This window comes from Ornithodoros turicata, chromosome 1 (genome assembly GCF_037126465.1).
Source record: "Ornithodoros turicata isolate Travis chromosome 1, ASM3712646v1, whole genome shotgun sequence".
Taxonomy (NCBI): domain Eukaryota; kingdom Metazoa; phylum Arthropoda; class Arachnida; order Ixodida; family Argasidae; genus Ornithodoros; species Ornithodoros turicata.
Window position 1 is genome coordinate 200,800,697 of NC_088201.1, and position 15,789 is coordinate 200,816,485.

The 15,789-nt window shown below is 47.4% G+C and overlaps 1 protein-coding gene across 1 annotated transcript in view; it reads left to right on the forward strand.

The window, feature by feature from the left end:
- LOC135375397 (uncharacterized) overlaps positions 1-15,789 on the forward strand; it is a 504,420-nt gene that overhangs the window by 64,360 nt on the left and 424,271 nt on the right. The window contains exons 3-4 of the mRNA XM_064608122.1: positions 9,040-9,073; positions 9,468-9,497. Coding sequence (XP_064464192.1) covers positions 9,040-9,073; positions 9,468-9,497 — 64 coding nt within the window. The remainder of the gene's footprint in view (positions 1-9,039; positions 9,074-9,467; positions 9,498-15,789) is intronic.

Sequence of the window (15,789 nt, forward strand, 5' to 3'; positions counted from 1 at the left end):
CGCACTTTCGCTGGTCTCGGTGGGATGCATCACTTCGTGTGAGTAAAGATGATTTCGGCCAATCCATCCATGAGTCTCTTCTCTAGTTTCAGATCCGGTAATTCACGCATTTCTTGCAACTCTTCATCTGTGAATCGCTTAAAACGCGTTTATCGCTTTCCATCAGGAGTTCGCCTCCCCGTGTCGACCTTGCGGAAGTCCAACGCGTCCAGCTTTTCGTTCTCCGGAACAATGCTCCCATCACTGGGTTTATCCCGCTTTTCGAAAACAGACGACTTCTCAGTTTCTACGCACACCGAATGGACTGAAAATGAGAACTTTCCTCATCTTCCTCGTTGTGCGCTTGACCCAGAGTCGACCGACGGACGGAACTCAAATGCGCCCTTGGAGGGTGGTGCGATTTTGTTTACACAATCACGCAGGAACGGCCCGTGAATCGCGTCCGTTAGCTGCGAAGGACATTTGGAACTTCTTGGAAACTGCATAAGCGAACCCTTTGTTCTTGGTTAGAGAAAGCTTGTTTCGGCAATGAGCAGGTGGTGACGTGGGCTCATAGGGATATTTTTTCTTGGCATAGCGTGGTGTGATCACTGCTTACTTTTGGTTTTAATACGCGCGGCCTCGGAAAACATGATTTACGAGGTGACCCAGTTTCTCGGAGAAAGCCTATTTACATCACCTTGACGCAACATTTTTTTTCCGCTAGGGTCCGCCGCAGAGTACTCAGTTTGGCCATGACGGGTGGAAGTGCGTTTTTGATATAAAACAGATGGCTCCAACACATCTTCAAGGTGACCCAATTTCTCGGACTTGCAAACTTGCGGAAACGAGCGAGCATTGATATAAAAGAGATGGTTCCAACCGGAGGGGTGTGTTACGCGCCTGCGTTTCGGCTATCAAGTTTTCCGTGCAGCTGGCACGGTAAGTGGTCGACATGTGGGTGCGTGGAAGGTGCGCCACATTTTGGTGTGTCGGCGCATGTTGTGAGGTGTGCGCGGGCAGGCTGAAATCGTGTGAGCTGTCCACGCGCCCGTGTTTCCCTACCCTGCTGTAGCGCGTCGCGCGACAAGAATCTACGTGCGTGATACCGGTGTGATGAGGTAAGCCAATTTTTTTTTTTTTTTTGATGAGATGGACTTGTTCATAGTTCGACGATCTTAATATTGGTGCTTCCAGTATAGAGAAGGAACGCGGAGGTGCGACTGCACGGGATGTTCGGGGAGAGAGCACTCTGAAATTGTGTTTCTTCATACTCAGCTTGAGTTGAGTACATGCGTGCATAGCACCAAGCAATTTGTTTAATAAGCATTGGAGCGTCAATCACGACATAGTATCACTGTGCTTTGTGCTCGATTTAATTACTATCTTATGTTGAAGTCTAAAACTGCAATATGCGTAAACACGAGCTGGTTAAAGTCGCGTGAGCTGTCCACGCGCCGCATGTTTCAGATATTGCTGCATGGTGCTCGTGAATCTATGTGCCCGTCTGGGAAGGTGAGCGCTTTTTTTTTCCGAGATGAACTCGTTCATAGTGGGGCGTTGTGCCCTGAACTTATATTTCTAAGGGTGCTTCCAGTTGTGCTCTGCGTACGAGCTGTGTCGCGTGCGCTGGCTTTGTTTGAACATAATATTCTGAGGGGAGCAATGTGAAATTGTGTTTCTTCATACTCAGCTTGGGTTGAGTCTTCTTTTTTTAAGCTTCAGTACGTGCGTGCATAGCATTGTTTAATAAGCGTTGGAGCGTCAGTGCGTCTTGAGCTTCACCACATAGCACCACTATGCTATTGTCATTCTGCTCGATTTATTTAATTTCGTGTTTTGAATGCGCGCTGTCTAAAATAAAAACGAACCCAAGCTCTATAGGTTTATTGATCATTCAAGTTGTTTTTCTCTCAAACCAGCTTCTCTGCACAGCATCAACTATGAATGTTTTCTCGATTATGTGCTTCTTCTTGCTTGTTTCGAACGCGTGCTGGCTTTCCTGATTAGCATCACGATGAGTTTTTTTTTTGCACTTTGTTTAATACACGTTGATTTTTTTGTGTGTGGTTCTGTCACAAAATTCGTTCTCAAGAATGAACGCGCTCCATTGCATCATTTGCCATTCTGCTTGATTGAAACAATTTTTACGTTGAAGTGCAAAGCACACACATCCTAAACGATCCTAAGCTTGTTCCCAGGGGTGGGCTTGACCTAACGCACGCGTGCAACCAGGTGAAGCCAACTTTACTTGTGTAGAGTGTGTTTTGAGATGTGTACCCTAAACACGTTTTTTTATTTCCCATTAGCAACTGTGGCTATGTGAACAGCGGGAGGCGGCGGCATGTAAGCTGTTCAGCCTTCTAACGCTGGCTCACTAAGTATGAACCAGTTGGATAGAAATGAGTCACCAATGCAATGGCGCGACACAGCTGTCCATCTTTGCAATGAGGGTAATCACAAGCGGCGCCATCTCTTGTATGTGTAGGGCCGCCGTCAGAGCATGTGAAAAAGTTTCATTGTGAACCAGTGAGCACCCGCGGATAGAGGCATGGGCCGATAGCAGTTGGAGCCTACCAGCCCCAGGCTAAATCTATCTTATGGTAAAAGTTTCAATATCCCACAGTTAAACTTATATTATTTCATCTAGATATTAGAGGGAGTAGCAGTTGGGTCTAGCGATGAGTGGAAGTGACCAATTGCAGTTGGAGCCTGTTAGGGAGCTCTAGACATAAGTGACCAATGAGATTGTAGTCAGATGGGCCAATGAGCAGACCACTTGCAGTTAGATGAACCGATAGCAGTTGGTGTCTATCGAGGGAGCTGAGTGACCAATGAGCGCAAGAGATGACTGGGACTAATGATCTCTCTGATGCAGCTGAACCAACCCACAGCTGGACCAGGAGGCTGTTGTACCAAATAAAGGTTGAAATCAACAATTGTCGTGTGTCTTGTCTGAAGCTGCTGCATTGTGGTTTAGGAGCGACAGGCTAGCCAATCACTGTTCAGTAGGCTTAGCGTGGTTCGGCTTAGAAGTCAGTAGGCTTAGAATGGACCAATCAGCATGAAGTAGGCAGAGCTGGTGAAGCGTTGCGCCATCTGGTGTCAGTGGGCTTAGAACGGGCCAGTGAGGGCCAATCGGTAGCAGCCAATAGAGCGTTTAGAAAGTCTGGTAGAGTGATTAGTAGGCTTAGCGTGGACTGGCTTAGAAGTCATTAGGCTTAGAATGGACCAATCAACGCGAAGTGGGTGGAGCCTGTAAAGAGTTGCGCCACGAGGTAAGTAGCATGGACCAATCAGGGCCAGCCACACCAGAACCAAGCCGTGCCCTATGACGCACCTGGACCAATAGCATAATTTTTATTAAATGTGTAGGGAACCTTCTTCAGCGCCGTCAGAGCATGCGCAGAAACGTTGTGAACCAATGAGCAGCAGGGTGGAGGCATGCGGTTAGCACGGGCCAATAGCAGTTGGAGCCTACCAGCGTATGACCCCCGCTAAACTTATCTTATGGTAAAAGTTACAATCTCCCACAGTTAAATCTCACAGTCTCATCTAGAGATGAGTGTGAGTGAGCAATGAGTGGCTTGCGGTTCAATGGATCAATAGCAGTGGGTGAGTGACCACTTGCTGTTAGATGGACCAATCGGAGTTGGAGCCTATGAGGGAGCTGTGACCAACTAGAACTAATAAGGAGCTGGGTGAGCAGCCACTTGCAGTCAGATGGACTAAAGAGCAGACCACTTGCAGTTAGATGAACCAATAACAGTTGGAATCTACCGAGGGAGCTGAGTGAGCAATGAGCGCGAGAGTTGACCACATAGAATTATGAACCAATGATCTCTCTGGTGCAGCTGAACCAACCCACAGCTGGACGAGGAGGCCGTTGTACCAAATAAAGTTTGAAATCAACAATTGTCGTGTGTCTTGTCTGAAGCTGCTGCCTGGCTTAGGAGCGATAAATTCAGGTTAGCCAATCACCGTTCAGTAGGCTTAGCGTGGACCAATCAGGCCCAGCCATCGGCAGGCTTAGAATGGACCAATCGTTGTGAAGGGCCAATCAGCGTGAAGTGGGCGGAGCCAGTAAAGAGTTGCACCATCTGGTGTCAGTGGGCTGGTGTCAGTGCGCTTAGCGAGGGCTAATCGGTAGGCTTACATTGGGGACGGCCAATCAGAGCGTCAGGAAAGTCTGGGAGGGTGATCAGTAGGCTTTGGCTTAGACGTCTGAATCAGTAGGCTTAGAATGAACCAATCAGCATGAAGTGGGTGGAAAGTTGCACGCCACAAGGTAAGTTTGAACATCTGAGATAAAGCCGCAGCGGGGCCGCCGTCGGGCCAATCGGAGCGCCTGGAGAGTAGGACCAATCAGCGGAGCCGGTTAATTAGCATGGCGGTGTTGGCGTGCACCAATCAGCGTGAAGCAGGGCGGAGTCAAGTAATTAACATAAAAGGGGCGGAGCTATGGTATACCAATCAGCTGCCATGGGCCAATCAGCGTGAAGCGGGCGGAGCCAAGTAATTAGCATAAAGGGGTGGAGCTACGATTGAGCAATCAATGATCAGTAGGCTTAGCATGAGCCAATCACCGTGAAGTGGGCGGAGCCAAGCCAACTAATTAGCATAAAGGAGCAGAGCTACGATTGACCAATCAATGATTAGTGGGGCTTGGCATGGACCAATCAACGTGAAGTGGGCGGGGCTAATGGCGGCCAATCAGATGGCTTTGGATTTGGCTTGTGTTGGATTACAAGTGGATTGTGTTGGCTTAGAACTGGATTTTGGCTTCGAATTGTATCAGAATCGGCCATCTTGGATTAGAAAAAGGATGTCGTTGTACAGTCCGGTTCTTATACCGTCTTAAACTATACTACTTACACTAACGCTGTGAAACAGCGTGCCGGTTCCCGAATGTCGTCGTAGCCAGTTCCTCTTTCCACGGAAGTTGCTAATTGGATTATCGCAGTTATAAAACAGGTCGCAGATTTCGAAGTATATACATACTTTTTATTTCCACACATTGTGACAACTGTATATCGTCATAAAAATGTTGGTTCTTGCTGAAAGTTGTTGTAGTGCTCGATCACGTGACAGCATTCTGCGCGCTGATTGCATGGGCGATTGACGTCATCCCCATGGGATGACCAGATGAGTATTCTATATATGTGTACGTATTCTTGGTTTGGCGCTAGGTGTGCCAGCGTCGGCGTGAACCGCGATGTTCTAAATTCGAGTTCACAAAAACTGCGAGGTGTTGAGGCATGCATTTTCGTATGTGAAGTTGCTTTTGTGTATTCTATCGGTAGCCACCGCAGAAAAGTCTCTCCAGCTTCTGGTCAGAGACCCTTTAACATTACTCAGACTAGGTTGTTCATGGGGTCAGTGCAAATAGCAATTGAATTAAATTACGTTGAACCTCACGGTAGCAAGATGCACGGTTTGTAGTCGCTCTGTCATGACAGCAGCAAAAAAAAACAACTTTGATAATTTTTCGCAGAGCACAGAGGCGACGCTGTGTTATAGCTCCTGTGAAAATGGTATCATAGATTTGTGATGCAAGTCTAAATGTGGTCGACATGTGACCTTCTTTTAGACGTCCAGCGGTAGACGTCTACTGCGAAACATATCGGCCATGTCTCCTAGACCACCCTTTTTAGACGTCTAAATAATGTATAGCGTTATGGACGGCTTCTAGACGTCTAACTTTATCCGTATACCTAAAGTCTCAAGTTAGCCCATTTTTAGACAACAACAACAACTTTATTTTTGACCTTGGAGAGTGGGGAGTTTCATCGCCACAGGCGATACTCTACCCCATTGCGGTGGGAATGTGGGGAATAAAATAACGAGCCCCTTCACAATAACGATCGAAGTCCGATGGTGTCAAGAAATGTCAGAAGAGCTTTGAGCGCAGAGCGTTGCTGGGCTGGATTGGGCCAGGGACCAAGCAATTTCGATAGGGAGAAGGGGCGAGAGTCCAGCTGACGACGAGACTCGGAGAGTGTGATTCGGGAGGGTTGGTAGTGAGGGCAATGAAGAAGAATATGCTCCAGATCCTCAAGAGCACCACAGTGGCAGCAGGTGGGAGAGTCAACTTGTCTCAAGCGGTAACGCCACTGAGCTGTAAAGGCCACATCGAGGCGCATTCGGTGGATTAATGCAGCATCTTGACGAGAGGTATTTCGTGGCATGCGGAAAGCGAGCGTTGGATCAACTCTGCTCAACATAGAGGGGGGAAGAATGTCGGTTGTCCGTTGGCGGGAAGCCAGGGGTGTCACTAGGCGTCGCAGAATTGAACGGCGGTCTCCTCTCAGCAGAACAATACTGGTCCGTTTCCGATCCGAGAGTGTTGCTTCTGCGGCCCACGACACCACAATGTGCTGGAACCCACTGGTGGACTAGCCTGTGGCCTGCTGCGTAGATAGTGTGGTACGCCATTAGCACATCTGTGACTAGGGGTGCGGATGGGCCTCGTATGCCGGGATTTTCAATTGCTTGAAGTGCAGATTTGGAGTCTGTAAAGACTGCCCATTCCCAGGGTGTAAAATCAGCGATGTGTTGTAGCAAGAAAAGGATGGCATAGAGTTCCGCAGCTGTGGAGGAAATCGCAACGCCTCGGACCATTTTTAGACGTATACTAGCGCACCATGTGTTACCTGGAAGGTGACACGCAGGGCGGCGGGTGGTGATGCAACATGACGCAACTCTCCTCGTATTTGTTCGTGGAAAACTAGAGAACGTGCGCAATCGCAACGTCCACTGCCAGTGGCGTAGCCACAGGGGGGCTCGAGCCCCCCCTACCTGCCACAGACCGACCCACACAAATCGTGCAAATTCGAGGAGAACATAATATATGGGGGGGGGGACCAGTGTGACGATCGCAAAAGTTCTTGCAGCAGTTCATGGCGTCTATCTAAGAAGCACTCTTGAATGGTTTTCAAAGTATGAGCTTTTCAAGATGCTTCCAATCCCATGACACCACCTCATTGGGCATGACAGCCTATACATGTAATCGTATTGTGAACGTCCAAATCAACTATTTTCGTTCCTTTTTTTCTCATCCTCAGTTTGCAGTGTGCACAAGTATGTGTGTGTTGTCGAACACAGGATCAGTGGGGGGGGGGGGTGAGTTTTCGTATCGAGCCCCCCCTACCTTGGAGGTCTGGCTACGCCACTGTCCACTGCACCTGCACCTGCATGTCGTCCCCGTTCGCTTTGGAGGTGTGCTGACCTCAATCCACACGCGCGATCGCAATATCGTTGCACTGAGTATCCTTGCCGTACAACCGAAAATAATTTTCCAGTTTCGACGGCAAACTGATCAGACGACCAATGTTTCCGACGCCATGTTCTGTAAAAAAGATGCTCATGCGTCCCACGGCAGAACAACGCAGGCGAAAAGCGCCTGCCATCACCTTGACATTTGTCGGTGTCAGGTTGCAGCCGAGGTCACTTGCGAGTCCTAGGAGTGGACGCAACGTACAACATCACATCGTGACGGAGGTGCCCGTCATTTCTCACGTGTCTTCCACAAGAGTTGGAGAGAGCTCTCCGCACTGTGAGGATCAATCGACTGCTGCGCGCGATATTTTTCTGCTACGCTCACATATTTCTTGCGCGATTTATAAACGTTATTTAGTGATCGAACATTCCATCACGATCAAAAAGTATGTATATTTCTAGGTCTTAGACTTCTCGTTTAACCGTTCGAGGCGTTCGCTCTCTGTCTCTGTCCAAGTTTCACCAACGCTGGTTAACTTTGTTCCGAGATCAAGCGTTGCTAAAACTTGCGTACCTTCTTTTTCGCGAACGCCAGTTGGTGACGTGATGAATGTTTCAGTAATAATAACTGCCTTTTGTGAATTCAAGTTAAGGGACCGTTGATCTCGGTTCAAGTGTTAACCGGCGTTGATGAAACCGAGCCGTGTTGCTGATGACTGCCCTGACATGTCCATGCGTCTGATTTTTAATATTGCTAGGGTTGTTCTACGGAAATTTCTGAGCAAACCCTACATGACATTTTCCGCAGTGATGATAGAAAAATGAAACTGATTGATCTGGAATGCGACGTACCGGTAAGAACAAGTTCCCTGGAAGTGGTGCGGCTTTCGTTTTATTCTTACGCTAGGCAAAATTATATGACAATACGTATGTGCTGCGAACAAACCTGACCGTCTTCTGTACAGCATACGTCTAATAATATTAATTCACAGGCGTTTTCTGTGATGAACGTTAATAAGTAAGCCATGCTCACAATTAACAAGCACCTCAACGCGGTCCTTAAGAATGCAATTGTGCAATCACTTTCACACAATGTTGTCGCAAGTTTCCTCATGACACAGCAAATAAAAATTATGGCTGAGCCTGCAACTGAGCGACGCTAGTAACCCAAATATGTTCATTTTATGTCGTCTTAATCTCTGCATGTGTTGTGTCGCCTCTATGAGACAGGTTGCCCAAACTAAAAGCCGGTTTGCGGGCCGCGATATAGTACCCCAAAACGGCACACGAATACTAATGAGTTCATCAGATCTTGAGGCAATGTAAATATTTGCTACGCATATCTACAGTTAAGTCATTGTACGGTACAGTAATTGTACAGTAGTAATTGGCTTTTGGAACATCCTTTTTACGTTGACAATCGACCATTGACCAGATAGAGCGCTGGAATTCTGTATTCAACGCTGTTCAGCATCGGAAAACGTAGACTCTACCTTCCACGAACATTCTGTGTTGTCTGCGACGTTGAAAACAGTGGTTCAGAAAGTAGTTTAGTGAGGGAATTCTCTACGTAATCCAAGTAATTTAGCAAAATACATTATCTGTACACTTGTACACAAATTACCCAACAGTGGAGCCTCGTGAAACACCAGGTATCGCTGCTTCGCATAATGTGTGTAAAATCGTGCTGTTGCTGCGAGTCCTCATTATTTGTGGAGGCAAGCCTGAATAAAACGACACATGCGCAAATGGTACTAGATGAGGATGCTACTGCACGATTTGGACAGCCCCTTCTAGAGGACAAGTGCAAAGTTCTCTCTAATCATTGTCATTCCGTTTCAGTTTATCGTGGCAATTATTGAAGAGCTAAGACAAGGTTAGTACTTATGCAATATCTCATTCAGTTGCGAAAGGCGTTGTTGCGTGAGAAATGCGATCCCGTTCCCCAATGTCAACGACTGGACTTGCTTCGTGCCGTAATATGGAAAATAATGGCATAATATGGAAATAAGTAAGTCACATTCGAAGCGCCAGTCAGTTAATCTTCTTATTATAGCTATGTAAATTGTAGAACAGAATATATTATCGGGTCTGTAAGGGTCCCTGAAACAAAATATCCTACTTCTGCAATTTCCTTCACATGCGTCCTTGCAATCTAAAAGAAATCTCCGCGCAATACCAGACGTTGGATTTGCATTACACGCAACGACAACCTCATCACTGAAGCGTAGAGTATCGATAAGCCAGTTTACTTTTATTTGCCATTCTAGTCGCTCGGGCGACGTCCACCGGGGATCTTGGTAAGTGACACTGAGCTTCCACACATAAACCACGACTGCTTGTTTCGTTACTATAAAACTCTTTTATTTCGGGACCTCTCAATTTTCGCGAATTTCGCGAACCCAGAAAATTCGCAAGGATGTAAAGCATCTGCAATCATTTGGATACGGGTATAATAGGTGTGATATGGTTCTTCTACGCTTCGTAATTACAATTTATTGTTCAATATTTCTACTTCATAACGTGTGCATCGCTAATAAGAAACGCACCTTTTTCGGATACACTCTTAGAAATGAACTTCACCACGTAGAACGCTCCTAGCCAACCATCACCCCCAATGACAACGTTCTCCCCCTGATTTGTTGAAAACGGGAGGAGGAGCCTATTTTGTGCCAATTATGCACGGCACAAAATAGGCTTCTCCTCCCGCTTTCAACAAATCTAGGGCGAGAACGTTGTCATTCGGGGTGATGGTTGGCTAGGAGCCTGCTATGTGGTGAAGTTCAGTTTTAAGAGTGTACGGGGGAGTGGACTTACCGCCACCCAGATACATCTGTCTATTGTTAAGTCATTTGAAGAATTGTAGCACCCAATCAGATGCCAACGCGGAAGTACACATAACGTTCTACTCTGCACTCTTAAAAATGAACTTGAACGCGTAGCCACCCAACATCCCGAGTGACAACGTTCTTGTCCCTGATTTGTTGAAAACTGAAAGGTCAGCCTATTTTGTATCCATAATGTTTTACATAATGATACATAATAGGCCTCGCCTCTCGTTATCAACAAATCAAGAGCGAGAACGTTGGGATTGGGGATGATGGTCGACTAGCAGTGTTATATATGTGGTGAAAGGTCTCATAGCCGATAACTTTCCAATAGCCAATAGTAATAGCAATGGCAATAGCCAATAGTAGCCAATAAGTTAACCAATAGTAAAATCGCCGTTTGGAGCCGACACAATCGGAAGGTCATCTAGGTTGAGTACGCGGCCCTCTTAAAGGCACGCGAGAAGTTTAACAAGGGACTGAGGAGCTTGAGGTGCCGGCGAAATTTAGTGGTCGCGAATATATCCCTGTTAATTGATTCGTGAAAATATAGGGCCTCGAAATGAAAGGGTTTTACAATACCCCGCGTCTTTAATCTTGAATGAAAGATCACCATGAAGGGAGACCCACTCGAAACGCTCCATGAAAACAACGCGCGTGATATGCGAAGCTTGAATACGCAGAGCTGTACCTTTAGCTCAATCCTCGTGATGAGAGGGCAGTACGATTGTCTACTCCATATGCGTCACTCTTTTACGGGACGTGAAATTTAGAATGGGTGGTGGAATGTTGTCTTTCTCGTGCTCTTCATATCCGTACTGTTTTGCTACATCATACGTCGAGGTGAAATTCAGAACCCTCTTGACGGTTGGTTTCACGATGGAATTTCCCGCCATGCGTGATGCGCACAGTGTCGCGCGCCGAATTACGCACCTTGTTTGTCGGCCTTAAGCTTATTCTCTTATCTTGTTGAACTACGGTTTCGCGGCAGGCTCCCTATCAGTTAAAGGAGCAGGGCGCCATTTTTCTGTTCTCAGCTATATGAAATATGTCGTCATTATGACAACAATGTCAAATGAAGTAGATTCACCAGTTTCGTCGTTTGTAATTAAAACATGAATAACGGTGGCGATTTAGAGGTTCCATTTGCTTTCCTCCGCATCGACGCAAAACGTCAAGGGTACTTCCCCCTTGAGTGCATACAATTGTAAACTTGGATGTGACGCGTAGGGATACTTTCGTCGAGATGTATGTGTATAGGCCGGGGACCTCATTCTCGTCGCATTGACAGATTACCACTAAGGGATGACCACACAGAAAAGAAATGAGAAGTATCACAGGAACCAGGATAAGAACGTCCTTTTTTCTAATCCCACAGTGGCCAATTCTAATCCAGCACAAGCCAGTTCTAAGCCCTCTAATTGGTGGCCCTACATTTGATTGACAGGCCCCCTTTCTGGCTCCGCCCATTCGCGCTGATTGGTTCAAGCCACGGAGTAATAATACTAGGAGGTGAAACTTCATTCTCTCCCACGACCACAGAATGTACTTGAAGCGCACGCTCCGCGCCGCAGCCCTCAGTGCATTCTGTTGCACGAGGACGCAAAATTTGCGAACTTGCGGTCACGCGATACTGCCGCTTGTCAGGCGGCGTGCTTAAAACAGGGGAAGAAAACGCCAGAACAGAAAGAAGCTGAAACGCTTCCGCGGTGACCGTGCTCCCGTCGTCTGCTAAACAGAACCGAGATACGAGAGAATGGAATTGTTTTCCGTTGATTTCGCTGTACAAGAAGCGCTATGTTGTTCACAAGCGTGACCTTTATTGCCTAGACTAAGATCGTTCACGTTCATCAGTTTGTCTTCATCGGTAGAGGCCGCCGTACGACTCGCGAAAAGCACAGCTTTCCCCTTAGCTTTCCATGCAAAAGCACAAAATGGAAGACTGCGCCACCCCACCACCTGTTGCGTAAATTCAGCAACTGCCGTTTTTCTGTCAAAGTGACAGTCTCTCGTCCCGCGCCGCCGCTTGCTTCTATGGGCAGTTTCAACTCCTAGTCTTTTTCTCCGTGGTACAAGCTCTGATTGATGATTCCACTTTGATTTACTGACCCCCTGTTTGGCTCCGCCCACTTCATGATTGGTCCGCTCCAAACCTACTGATCGCTGATTGGTCGCCATCAGCTCCGCGTCTTTATGCTAATGAGCCGGCTTCGCTCTGCTCCTTCACACTCATTGGTACATGCCAAGCCTACTGATCGCTGGTTGGTTGACCGTAGCTCCATCCCTTTGCGCTAATGAGCTGGCTTGGCTCCCCCTTCATGCTGATTCGGCCACGCCAAGCCTACTGTTCGCTAATAGGCTGGTCGTAGCTCCGCCCCTCTTTACTAGCTGCGCCCACTTCATGCTGATTGGTCCATTCTAAGCATACTGATCACTCAACAGTTTCCATACTTCTAAGCCGTGTGATTGCTCCACGCTAAGCCTACCAATTGGCCCTTCACACTGATTGGTCCATTCTAAGCCTACCGATCGCTGGCCCTTTTATGCTAATTGGTTCTGGCTTTTGGAGCTAATTGGTCGACGCTAAGCCTACCGAACAGTGACTAGCTAGCGTGCACTTGTCGCTTCTAAGCCAGTCTGGCGTAGGCTCCACCCTGGCCACTGGGCAGCGGTTTCAGACAAGGCAAGACAAAACTGATTTAAACCTATATTTGGTCCAACAGCCTCTTTCTATTGGTCCAGCTGCATCATAGAGGATGGGTTGGTGACTCCTTCAGCTGCATCATAGAAATCATTGGTCACTCATGTATCGGTCCACTCACTGGTCCATAATTCTATCCCGTCACTTGCATTCATCTCTTGACCAGACCCCACCACTCATTGCCAACCGGCCACTCAGCTCCCTCGGTAGACTCCAGCTGCTATAGGTTTATCTAACTGCAAGTGCTCACTCCCAACCGCTAATTGGCCCATCTGACGTGGCTCGCTTGGCTCGCCGTGGCTCACTTTTCATCCCGGTCAAGTGGGCGGAGCGATGACGTCTCTGACGTCACTGCGGCTTCCCATCTCCGGACGGCAAAAGATCACGGAATGGCCAAACTCTCCTCACAAACGGCTCTCTGTGCCTCGATACTTGCGCCCTCTTTGCAGAGAAGGCTGAGGTTGGGGCGCGTCGATCGTGTTTCGCTGGACAGCCAATGATGCGAGTGTGAAAAGGTCCCCTATAACTCATATGTCACTCATTTCTACCCAACTGCTTATGGGTTCATACTTCTAGTTAGAGGGGCAGCGGTAGAAGGTTAATCCGCTGTTGAACAATAGACTCCACTTTCTGTTTTCAAACATGTGGCGTCCCGAGAAGACCGGTTCCAGGTTATATTTTGCTCTGGTTGGCAAGAAGCGGGAAAAACGCGTCTGCTGATAGGCCGAAAAGGCTGATAAGGTTGATAGGTGCCCACCAGCATGCTTTGCGCGGCGGCGAAACGTAATCGATGACGTACGGGTGCAAGTCGTCTATACAAAACAGTAACAGGGTCATTCCAGGTCAAACATCCCAACGGCGTGGCTCAGCCATCGCACATTTTCGTGAAAAAAAAAAAAAAAATGTGTCCTTCTCAATGACGTATATACGTTCTCTATGAAATGTTTCTTTCGGGTTCCGCACGAAATCGCCGCTAGGGGGCTTCGAACTTCCCAAACCGTTATGCGTTTGAGCAGGCGCAGAGGGTGAACGGCTTTATATATCTGAGAAATTCTACCGGGACGCGCTTCCGTTTCAATTCATTCCGATTCAAACTAGCTATCACCGGATTTGCAGTCGCCGCGAGTAGAGAAATGGCGAGCTACGCTTCGGCGAGAGAGGCGCAAAATCGAACGAATGCAACATTTTTCTTAAAAAAAAAAGCCCGAGCAGGAATTGCTAACTTATATTATTTGTTTTTAAAAGCCTACCAGTATATTCCACCAAAAAAGTTTGACGCCAGAAAATTAAACTCTGAGGCTGTAAAAAAATTCGAAAGCCAATAGTTTTAGGAGAAAATGAAAACATCCCCGAAGAGAAAGTGGCATTGGCGGACGCGCTAAAGGAACGAAATTTCCGCACAAGTATAGCATAGTTTCGCAGTTATAAGTACAAAATTTCTCCACGGTGTTCTTTGTTATACGACCGCGACGAATTTTTAGGTTCACCCTGGTGCGCCTCTCGCGCCGCGCCGCACGGGATGGGCTTCCCTGCGGCGCCTTCGTCCTTTCCGCACAAAAGTCAACGCAGAAACAAGGCCTTCACAAATTTCAAACCGTTACTGTACTCTGATGCACGATTAAGCATTTATGACACTGACGGTGGTCCTGGCCAAGGAACAATAATAAAGCAAGCAAGGTTTCCCCAACACCCATTTGCGGCTGCGCTGTCTCTGTTAACCCTCTCTTACGAAAATGAGCATGTTGCCGATTTCCGTTTCTTTTTATTTATTTATTTCACGTTGCGCCATTGACCTCTTCTCTTTAACTTGTGTCTCGCCCAGTACTTCAAGTGAAGCGTTTAAAATGGAAAGACTGTCGCAATCATCAGGGCTGGCCGAAGTTGAAGCTGGCCGAATAACTTTCGATTTGGACATTCGCAGTAGACCCCTCGATCTTTCAAGTGTCAAGCGATCACCAGGCCCCAGGCCCCGCGACGTCAGTCTTAGGGCCAAGACGACAAAGATGTATTTTGTTCCCTTTGCGTCCTTCCGATGGGAAGAAAAGGAGTCAGCACAGTTTCTTGACGCCACAGAACGAGGGTACTTGCGAAAACACAGGTCGTAATGGTACTTGCATATGTTGGTAATAGTTTTCACGTCACGTCGTGATCTTGATGTCGTCTTCCTGAAGCTCCGAAAAATTGAGGAATGGTCTTTCCTGGTCTGTTATGCACTTCTGAGGCACGAACGTACAGGAATGCCTTACATCATATTCCTTAAGCTCGGAAGAAGTGCTTGATGTCCCTGCCATAGGTACACAGATGCAAGCGAATATCCGGGTACACCTCTCATAGAACGGTGGGAGTATTGTACGGCTCTTGCGTGAATGAGCGATGTCCACCTGCTCTAAGCAGAATCACGCTGAAATGTGAATTATGTATTCTTTTCCCTTTCTTTGAGATAATCAGCTGTTGTGTGACTTAAGGCTAAGAAAATAAATAAATAAAAAGAAACGGAAACCGGCAACATGCTCATTTTTGTATAAGAGGGTTAACAGAGATAGCGCTCCGGTAGCTTTGGAACGGGTTAGCCGCCAGAGCACCTTTTATGAGGGCCACAAATGGGTGTTGGGGAAACCTTGCTTGCTTTATTATTTTTCGCTGTCCAGGACCACCGTCAGTGTCAGAAATGCTTAATCGTGTATCAGGGTTGAGTAACAGCTTGAACTTTGCGAGAGCAGCGAGAGGCGCACCAGGGTGAACTTAAAAGGACCATGAAATGATTTTCACGAATTCCCAGTACTCTGCAGGAAACCGTTCTCATGATCCCTCACTATCGTACACACATCGACTTTTAACCCTATTTAGTACAAGAGGGCGCAGTTATGAGACAAAAAAAGCGGGCCGTGACCGTTGGATATATGCCTTCGAAGCGGGCTTACGTCATCGCCATCCAATTCTCACAGCCAACTGTGAACGACGAGGAGGACACACCCCGTGGGACCATGTGGGTGCATGGTTTCGGTTTTGAAAACAACGACGTCGTATATCTGCCGTCGAAATCACTTGAAATACGGCGAAAGG